This window comes from Dipodomys merriami, unplaced genomic scaffold, assembly GCF_024711535.1.
Source record: "Dipodomys merriami isolate MVZ:Mamm:240054 unplaced genomic scaffold, mDipMer1.0.p SCAF_2, whole genome shotgun sequence".
NCBI lineage: Eukaryota > Metazoa > Chordata > Mammalia > Rodentia > Heteromyidae > Dipodomys > Dipodomys merriami.
The window spans coordinates 114,277,181-114,287,588 of NW_027203381.1; the positions used below are offsets into that span (position 1 = coordinate 114,277,181).

The following is a 10,408-nucleotide window of genomic DNA, read 5'->3' on the forward strand; positions in this document are numbered from 1 at the left end:
TAGTTAGGATTACATGCATGAGCCACAGGTGCCCAGAGAGATTGACATTTTAAACTTCTTTTTAATTAGTTTACATCTAAATAGTCACGTGTAACTGGTGGCTGCTGTATGGAATGTTAGAAGTTTAGTTACTGAAAGTTTCTTCCCCAGAACATTTTGTCGTCCTGTGATGACAAGATGAAGTAGTGTCACTCATGCTGGGGAAGAAAGTGCACAGCCACTAAGAAATGCTGCTTCATTTGGAGAAGAGATTCAGTCCTATCCTCACCAGATAAGATTCTGTGATTGTTTTGGTTCGGTTTTGTTTCTGATAAGAGGGCACCTTTTGAGAAACTTGGTTTTGCTTAAGCAAAAGTCAAGTGAACAGACCTCAGGAGGGGTGAAGAACTCCAACCCTAAAAGCTCCTTAGCCTCCCAAGGACCTTTCAGTCAGAAAAATAGGGGAACAATCATCTCCTAATGCTACTGTCATTTAGTCCAGAAATTCTCTGAACCTGACAGGAAGTTACATACTTAAAAACCACGTCTCACCCATACGCAAGAGCAACAGAGTCACCATAGCCAAAAGGTAGGAGTCAGGAAAGTGGCCATCCATGAATGGGTGGATGCAGAAAATGCAGTCATTATTCAGCCCTAAAGCGAAGGGCAATTCAGAAACCAGCCACATTCAGTTGGATGAAGTTTAAAGACACACTGGCTGAAATATGCCAGTCACCCGAAGACAAATACTATAGAATTCTACCTAGACAGGTACCTAGAGCAACATTACTTCATGGAGACACGACGACAGAGAGGGGGGGTGGTCAGGCCCTGGGGAACTTGTTGCGAGTTGTTGAATGGCCAGTTTCCGTTTGGGGTTTTTTCCCCCCAAGATGCAAGTATTGTGATGATGGGCTGTACCATTAAGTGATGCACAGTCCTCACACAACTGAACTTTACTCTGAAAAGCGACGACGCTGGTAACTTTCCGTTAGGAAAGTGTCTTTTGCATATATACGTGTGTTTAAAGGAAAAGAGGCAGTAGAGGGTTGGGGAGGTAATGGCATTTTAGCCTAACTAACGCAAGCAGTGCTTGTGGAACAGCCTCGATGTAACCCCAACCCGTCCAGAAACCCTGGAGCCCGCGCCCACAATAACTTTCTAAAGCTGAGCCCCAGGCCCCTCCGCTCCGGCCCAGGCGCTCGCAGCCAATGAGCACACGCCCGCGCACGGCCTCGCGCTTCCATTGGCTGCGCCCTGCCAAGCGCTGTCCCCCGCAGGTTCCCAAGCCGGGTTTAAAGGCGTCGGGCGCGGATTGCGGTCCCACCACCCGCTACCGTGCCCAGGTCCACGGGGAGGGGTGGCTTGCGACCGGCCCACCCCAGGGCGTTCCTAAAGGGCGCCGTCGGCCGCCCCTACCGTCCCCCGCCCCCAGATGTACTATGCGATTTCCCAGGCTCGCGTGAACGCGGTCCCCCCGACCATGCTACGGCCGCAGCGGCCTGGAGACCTGCAGATCGGGGCCTCCCTGTACGAACTGGTGGGCTACCGGCAGCCTCCTTCCTCCTCCACTTCCTCCTCCTCCTCTTCCTCTTCCATGACGGCGCCCCTCCTCCCCAAGGCTGCGCGCGAGAAACCAGAGGCGCCGGCCGAGCTGCCCCGCACGGGATCGGGATCTGGCGCGCACGCGTGCGGCGGAGCCCGAGCGGACCCGAAAGAGGAGCAGCAGCAGCAGCTGCGACGCAAGATCAACAGCCGCGAGCGGAAGCGCATGCAGGACCTGAACCTGGCCATGGACGCGCTGCGCGAGGTCATCCTGCCCTACTCCGCGGCGCACTGCCAGGGCGCGCCGGGCCGCAAGCTCTCCAAGATCGCCACGCTGCTGCTCGCCCGCAACTACATCCTGCTGCTGGGCAGCTCGCTGCAGGAGCTGCGCCGCGCGCTGGGCGAGGGCGCGGGGCCCGCCGCGCCGCGCCTGCTCCTGGCCGGCCTGCCCCTGCTCGCCGCCGCGCCCGGCTCCGTGCTGCTGGCCCCCGGGGCCGTGGGGCCTCCCGACGCGCTGCGCCCGGCCAAGTACCTATCCTTGGCGCTCGACGAGCCACCGTGCGGCCAGTTCTCGCTCCCCGGAGGTGGTGCGGCGGGCTCTGGCCTTTGCACCTGCGCCGTGTGCAAGTTCCCGCACCTGGTCCCCGCCGGCTTGGGCCTGGCGGCTGTGCAGGCTCAGTTCTCCAAGTGAAGGCGGCCCCGGGGGCCCGGGGCGGGGCGCGCCCTTGGCCGGACCATCTGGCACCCAGAGCGTCTCCGCTCCCCAGCACCCGGAGTCCAGGGAGAGTAGGCTCAAGCCTGCCATGCGTTTTGAGCCTTCTCGCCTGGCCGAAGGGACTGAGGGGCGCCTGCTCCCTGCGCCCCACTCTCGGGAAATCAAAGCGATCGGAACCGGGGTTCGAGTCCTAGGGCGATCGCACCTGCTTAGAACAGAAAGGGCCGCGCCGCACCGGCGCTCGGTGCCCCGGCACTGTGTGTGCGCCGCGCGCAGTGCTCGGGGTAGGGATTTCTGGAGCCGTGCGGGGCGCCGCTGGAGGCCGAGCCGAGCGACCGCCCCGGAGCCCCGGCTTTCCCGCGGGGCGGGGGGTGGGGGGACAGCTTTCCCCCGGAGCCGACGAGAGGGGGAAATGGGACGATGGCCAGAAACCACAGGCGCCCTCACTCCCACCAGCCAACCTCGGTCAGAAGAAGCGGGGGAAGAGCCGTCGGCGGTGCGCACCGAGGCCCCGCGTGCGGGCTGGGTGGGGGGGGGGGGGTCGCTCTCCCTTTTCCTTTCCTTTTTTTTTTTTTTTAAAATTTCTTTTTTTGATGTTGTTCTTGTTAAAATGCTGTGGGTTTTTTTGAGACTCGCCTAACCCGGTGTTTGGTTTGGTTTGGTGTGGCGGGGCGTATTTTCACTCGATTCCTGGGGACTTCTTAGAAAGGCAGCTTCGAACTTAGGGTCACCTTTCGTCGAGTCTTCTCCACGCGGAAGCCTTCGTTAGGAAATAAATCCAGCCTCTTTTCGCGCCATCGGTGTTCCCGATTGACTAAACCAGGTAACCAGGCTTTTCGTAGTCGCGGACTTGTGAAGCTCACTAATAAACGTTCTCATTAAAAACCAAACAAACAAGCCAGGCGCTGGTGGATCGGGAGCGCGGATCGGCCGCCGCTCGGCGGGCCCAGCTGCGGTGCAGGCGGGACGCGGCTCTGCGCGCTGCCCCCCGCGCGCCCTTCCCGCACCAAGACCCGTCTGGGTTTGCTGTGGCGTTAACAAATCACCCAAGACGATATTTTAGGATGTTTCGTCATCTCGCGTTGAGTTTTGTTTGTTAAGTTGCAAGGGATTTGGGTTGTGGATAGGAGCCTCCCGTTCACTGGCATTTGGTTTTAACTCTTAACTCTGTCCCCTAGAACTCTACAGCCTCAACAGAATAAACCATGTCAAGTCAATGTTTTGGCTATTTTTTTCCCCCATCGCCTTTGTTAAATAAAAATTCTCCCGGATCTTGGTGGATTCAAAACATTCAGGGTGGAAAGTCAGGCTTCCCATGGAAAAACTGGACTTCTTGAATTTGTTAAAACAGCCCAAGAACCAGGCACCATAGTTGAAGTTCAGACACAGCTGGACATGGGGAGGAGTGCTAAGCCCCCCCCCCCAGAGATGCAGCTCCAGGATGAGATCTTCACCCAGCTCTGGGAATGGGTCCATTTTGACTAAAGCTCCAGTGAAGAATGAGTGAAGCAGTACATGTATCATGTTTTCCTCAATCTCCACATCCTTCTCAGAAGTACATTTTTCTATCTTAGTAGACAGAGGCTAAAATACCACCACATGCCCATAGACCTCGCACTTCCTTAGCAGATGTTGGTTTTTAATTGTGTTGTGGTTGTTTGTTTTTGTACCAGCACTGGGGCTTGATCTCAGGGCCTTGCATGGCTCCCGCCTTGGCTTTTTCAAGTGGTAGCACAACCACTCGAGCCACAGCTTCATAGCATGCTTTTTGATGTTTAATTGGAAGTAAGTGTCTCAGACTTTTCTGCTTGCCTCAAGGTCTCTTGCTCTTGTTTTCCATCTCATGGCTAGCACTCCTTCATTTCTGGCTTCTTACTGGTTAATTGCTGAAAAGAGTCTCACAGATTTTTCTACCTAAGCTGGCTTCACACTTCGATCCTTATATCTCAGCCTCTAGGCTGAGATGATAGGCATGAGCCACCATCACCTGTCTTTATCACCTGCTTTTACAACCACTTCCCTTTTGGTCTTTTCTTCACGGCCTCTCCTTCACAAGGAACCCAAGGAAAAGTCAACATCCACAAAACCAAACCAACTCAAGGACTCCATGGGAATAAAACTTCAAATTGCTAGGTTAGAAATAAGACATTTCTTCTCAGGCTAGCAAATAGGTAGCACTAGCATTCCTAAATCACTCAAAAAACAACAACAAAAAACAAAAAACATCTGCAGAGTAGAAAAGAGGTGAGTGGCAGTGTCATCTCCTCTTCTTACTCTCCTCGAAAATCGGAACCAGAACCAACAAATGCACCTGTGGGAAAAGTAATATGACATGTGAGAAAATCACACTTTAACATGCTTCCAGAACCCACAAAGATTATAAATGGTTTTCCCCAAGACACCCAATGTTCTGGGCACCATTCAAAATATTTACATTGTCTGCAAGGATATAATATCTGATTGGCCATTATACCAAGCAAGATATGCTCCTTGTAAGACATATATATATATATATATATATATATATATATATATATATATATATATAAGCTACATCAGGAGTCCTATAAGATAAAAGAGACAGAGGTGGTTATATATAGTGTCAGTGATATACTGGGCAAATCTCTCAACACAACTATGGTAGTGAACTGGACAGGCACAGAGTTGCAGCTTTGTAAAAGCAGCTATGTTCTGGCATGCTACCAAGGGAACTAGTGACTCACCCACCTCCCTTTTGTTGCAGTGGGCTTTATACAGAAAGAAACTGATTAATTGGTCTTTGAAGAGGATGGGAATAGAGGAAAGATGTCAGGCAGTGCCCATGAGAAAGGTATTGTAGGCTTCACTGCTAATGTGCCATCCTAGCAATTAGAGGAAAAACGCTCAGTCTGAGAAATGTTACTCTATGTGTTTAGAGACCAGGTGAGCAGTCAGAAGAAAAAAAAGGAGCAGGTTAAATGCACTACGGGATTCACAAAACCCAACATGATGGCCTATTTACAGTGTTCTTCACGAGAAACTGATTATAGCAGGGATGAAAATATAACCTCTCAGCCATGTAATTTAGAAGGTAAGTAGTCCCAACAAGGAAGAGGTTAGCCTCAAGCATGGAAAACAGTTTACCCATCTTAAGTGCAGGTTTGAAGCCATGGTGCTTCTATGTTGCCTACCCAGTTTGTTTATGGACCTTCATCTTTGCTGATTGCCTAGGTATGAAGGTTGAGACTGGCTCTAAGTAGAGAGCCAATACTCAGAACTTCAGCCTGCTAGCTAGACCAGAACCTTCCATTAGAAGCCAATCAGAACGAGATTGCCTTTCTACCATGCCACCATATTTTACAAACAAGATACCAAGAGCAATATGATGGTTGGAAAGAGCCAAGAGATGGATGCTTTGATTTACCAGGGCATGCAGTACAGCAATGGAGAGAATATATTTCCTTCAAAAGATATATAGCCTTAGAGCCAGGCGCTGGCAGCTCATGCCTCTCATCCTGGCTACTACGGAGGCTGAGATCTGAGGATCACAGTGTGAAGCTAGCTTGGGCAAGAAAATCCATAAGACTCTTTTCTTCAATTAACCAGCAAAAAGCCAGAAGTGGAGGGGCTGGGAAGGTGGCTCAGTGGTAGAGTGCTTGCTTGCCTTGCATACATGAGGTCCTGGGTTCGATTCCTCAGCACCACATAAGCAGAAAAAGCCAGAAATGGCACTGTGGCTCAAGTGGTAGTGTGCTAGTCTTGAGCTGAAGAGCTGAGGGACAGCGCCCAGGCCTAGAGTTCAAGTCCCATGACTGACAAAAAGAAAAAAGCCAGAAATGGAGATGTGACTTACATGGTAGATCACCAGCCTTGAGTAAAAAGCTAAGTGTGAGCACCCAGGACATAAGTTCAAGCCTCAGTCCTGGTACACACAGATACACACACACACACACACACACACACACACACACACACACACACAAAGACATACTCTTGCTTGTTCACTTTCTGTCTTCTGTACACTCATCTAACGAGTAAGATGATCACATACATTAAAGTAGGTTCACGGGGCTGGGAAGGTGGCCCAGTGGTAGAGTACTTTCTTTGCATGGGTTCGATTCCTCAGCAGAAAAAGCCAGAAGTAGTGCTGTGGCTCAAGTGGTAGAGTGCTAGCCTTGAGCTGAAGAGCTGAAGGACAGCACCCAGCCCCAGAGTTCAGGCCCCACAACTGACAAAATTTAAAAAAAAAAAAAAAAGGTTCATGCAGAAACAGGTTGAAAAATGTCATTCTACTCCAAACAATACATGCACTTTTAAAATTTTGTTTGCCACTATCAGACTTTGAAGCCAGGGCTCCATTTGTGCATAGAAAGCTTCCTGAGCTAGCTCTCTACCACTTGAGCCATTGCCTCCAGCCTGGCTTTTTGTTGGTTATTTCTGAGATGGAGGTTCCAGAGCTCACACTGGCTTCAAACCTCAGTTTCCCCAAACTTCAGCTTCCTAAGTAGATAGGTTACAGGCTTGAGTCACCAGCACCTGGACACCAATTTGCATTTAGTGAGTAGAATTGAGTTGTAGGGAAATCCTTTGAAATATTGTTTTCCAGGAAATTCTGAGACTGCGGTTCTCAAAAGTAGACTACTTGTCTAGCCTATGTAAGGTCCTGATTTAATCTCCCAATTTTCCAGCAAGGCAAAAAAAGAAAAGAAGTTTAGTTTATTTTTAGCAGATACAAGGTGTGAAAATAAAGTAATAAAATATGTCTCAATATCTGCACTCAAGTGAGCCTTGTTGTTGACAGAGACGTTGCAAACTCATTTGGAATCCCTCCCAGTCTGTCATTTTTTTTATTGTGAAAATACTGTACAGAGGGGTTACAATGACATGGGCAAGATAGTGAGTACGTTTCTTATCAAGCATTGTAGCCTCCTCCTTTGTTTCCCCTTCCCATCCCTTCCCATCCTCCCCCACCTTCCACCCAATCCTCCTCCAGCACCCCCCCCCCCCCGCCACCAAAGTTGTAAAGTTCCTTTTCGACATAACGACTTGTACATCTCATTGTTCAGTCTGTCATTCTTAACTAAGGCCAGGGTAAAAGTGAAATGCCCAGACAAAATCAAGCCACATTCTTCTGAATATATGTGAATAACAGCTCCACACACCAGCACCTTCTACCTCCTGCCCCTTGTGAATTCTCATTGGCTTTAACAGAACAGCCTCTGAACTCTGGACAAGCAGCTCAGATACCTCAAGTCCTGAGACTGACACAGAGCTTGTAATGGATGGGAGCAAATAGGATGTATTTGCCCTTCACCTTCAGCCTCCCACAGAGACCACAGGAGATAGAACACTAAGGTTTCAGGATGAGGCCTCAGATCCTCGCTCTGAGACCCACAGCATGCTAATAACAGGGCCAGAGGACTTCCAGGCTATCTACCTCCTCCCTCCCTTCTGGGTAAGATATCCCAGGTGCAAGAAGAGCAGGACACATGTTCAAGACCATGAACATAGCTGATGACAGAAACGCCAGGGACCAGGGCCTGCTTTGGGGCAGCAGAGTGGCTCCCCTGGTTTTTCCTGTGAGTGGGAGGACAGACAACAGGAGGGACAGGAATGGGCAGGAAGTTCCCACCCCGGGTGGAGCATCTCTGGAGGATGGCCCCTAAGTATCTCTGACCTCTGATCTTTTTCAACCTCTCTTCATAGCCCTCAATGTAGCCACAAAGGTGGCATCCTGAAGCCAGACTGAGGGCCAGCCCCTTGCCAGTCAAGCTGGCTACAATTGAGTCACCTAAACTGGCAGCCGCACCCCTCAGCCCCCAGGGAGGCTGGGATTAGTGACTGGGAGTGGCCGAGGCAGACACAAACCCTGTGAGGGATGCTCTGATGGTGACATGTTTGTCATTGGGGTATCAGAAAGCAGAGAAGCAGACAGTGCACAGACAGGGCAACAGGGAGGGAGGAAAAACATGGCTTATGGCACAAGAGAAGGGGACTTCCTCCCTTATGGATGCTTTTCAGTGTTTTCATATAGAAGCAAGAGGGCTGCCCCTTGCAGGCCTCTTTTCCTCAGTGTGCTGTGCCTCTTTTGGAACACTGTGCCTCTCACGTACACAGGAGTAATTCTCCGAGATTCTCCAATAGAAGCGCTGGCTGCAGGCCCCGCCCTGCAGCTGGAGGACTGACAGGTCTCACCTCATACCTGGACCCTGAGCCTGGCAACCTGTCACAGGTAAGAGATGAGGCGGGGCATACACTCACCACAAGCCCCAGTGCTGGCACCCACACAAGGGCTAGTGTGTTCCAGAAATCTCTAGGCAATGAGTTAACTCCTTAGAGGCTTTAGAAAAGCCAGGATGAAAAGACTCATCTGTGTACTTGGGAAGGAGGAAGGAAGGAAGGAAGGAAGGAAGGAAGGAAGGAAGGAAGGAAGGAAGGAAAGAAGGAAGGAAGGAAGGAAGGAAGGAAAGAAGGAAGGAAGGAAGGAAGGAAGGAAGGAAGGAAGGAAGGAAGGAAGGAAGGAATCCCAGCTCCTCTGAATGCATAAAGGCAAGTGAGGAAGACCACCATACAATCAGAATGGCAGAGTGGTTCATTATTAATAGTATTAGTGATAGAAATAGGGGTTTGATATGAGCTAATCCAAGCTTGTTTTAAGTCTTTTACAAGCTTTACTTCATTTTGGGAGCATCAGTGCTATTATCCCACTTTACAGATGAGAAAACTGAGACCTAAAGGCATAGAAACAAAGGGAGCTGAGGCCCGTTCATTATGGATGTCTGGAATGCAGGGGGAGTCACGGGAGTGACGGGGATGATGTTCTTCCTTCCTCAGCCTCAGCTCTTGGGGTGAGGGCGTGTCCTTGTATGTGTCCAGCACCTGCCAGGTCTGCCTGTGACTTCATCTACTGTTAGCATATCCAGGCAATCTGGTCTTCAGCTTCCTGAGTTTCCAGTGCAATCCCCTCCCTTCCTCCTCTTACCAGGTTATTTCATTTTTAGATTTTTTCACTCTTAATTCTTATTCCCAAAGGCTCTGGTGTAGGGATGGTGGCTATAAGAATGTATGGTAGTGAACTATTCAGAGCACAGTCAGGACAGAAGGCAGACATCATGTTCAGATCACAGGGATCACTGTGTTTAGATGTGTGTGTGTGTGTGTGAGAGAGAGAGAGAGAGAGAGAGAGAGAGAGAGAGAGAGAGAGAGAGAGAGAGAGAGAAACCAAATCAGTAGATGTTGTCCAAGTCAAACCTTAAAAAAAGCCACCGAGTACATAAGGAATAAAGAAGATGCCAGGAGCTGGTGGCTCATTCCTATAATCCTATGATCCTAGCTACTCACAAGGCTGAGATTTGAGGATCCCAAGTTGAAGCCAGCTTAAATGGAAAGTCCATGAGAAACTTATCTCAATTAGCCAGCAAAAAAGCCAGAAGTAGAGGCAATAAGTATCAAGTGGTAGAGTGCTAGCCTTGATTGAAAAAGCCAAGCAAGAGAGCGAAGTCCTGAGTTCAAGCCTCAATAGAACACAAAGAAAGAAAATAAGAAAGGAGAGAAAGATAGGAAAAAAGAGAGAAAGAAAGAAGGAATAAGAGAGAAAAAAGAAAAGAAAAGAAAGGCAAGAAGGGAGGGAGGGAGGGAGGAAAGAAGGGAGAGAAAGAAAGGGAGGAAGGAAAGAAGGAAGAAGGGAAAGAGAAAGAAAGGGAGAGGGAAGGAAAAGGGAGGAAGAGGGAAATGAGGGGTGTGATTTGATTATGTTTCATCTGCTCAGATGACCAGCCAAGAGGGATTTCTGGTTTTGTTGCCACTGCTCCATCCTGTGGCTTTAGTCTCTGCTCCCTCTGCCATCCTGGGCTGTCCCAGCCTTGGTTGGGAAGAACAAACATCCGCTCTCACCATCAGAGGGGGAAAATCAACGCTGCCACCTCAGCATCGCACGGGCCACCGGAAGCCCTGCACGAAGGTGCTATCCGCCAGGACGCTAGAGGATGCCTTTGGGTTCATCTGCGCGTAGACCCAGTGACTTGGAAGGAAAGACAGCAGCAGTGCCCAGGCCTAATCTACTCCTAAGGAAGGCGCGGGGAAGTCGTGGGGCGGGGTAGATGGCACCCATAGAGGCTGATATGGTTCCCTTCTCCTCATGCCCTCCATCCTGGGCGTTTGCTGCGTCCCAGCCCCGCTCGCATGCCCCTC

At 50.2% G+C, this 10,408-nt stretch overlaps 1 protein-coding gene across 1 annotated transcript; it reads left to right on the top strand.

The window, feature by feature from the left end:
* Window positions 1-1,333: 1,333 nt before the first annotated feature.
* On the top strand, window positions 1,334-3,446 carry Olig1 (oligodendrocyte transcription factor 1). The gene has a single exon (XM_070028818.1). It carries the CDS (start codon window positions 1,415-1,417, stop codon window positions 2,213-2,215), a length of 801 nt encoding a protein of 266 aa, XP_069884919.1. The 5' UTR covers window positions 1,334-1,414; the 3' UTR covers window positions 2,216-3,446.
* Window positions 3,447-10,408: the final 6,962 nt, after the last annotated feature.

Bases quoted from the DNA above. Each gene is read 5' to 3' on its own strand.
- Olig1 (XM_070028818.1), top strand. From the start codon at position 1,415: ATGTACTATGCGATTTCCCAGGCTCGCGTGAACGCGGTCCCCCCGACC.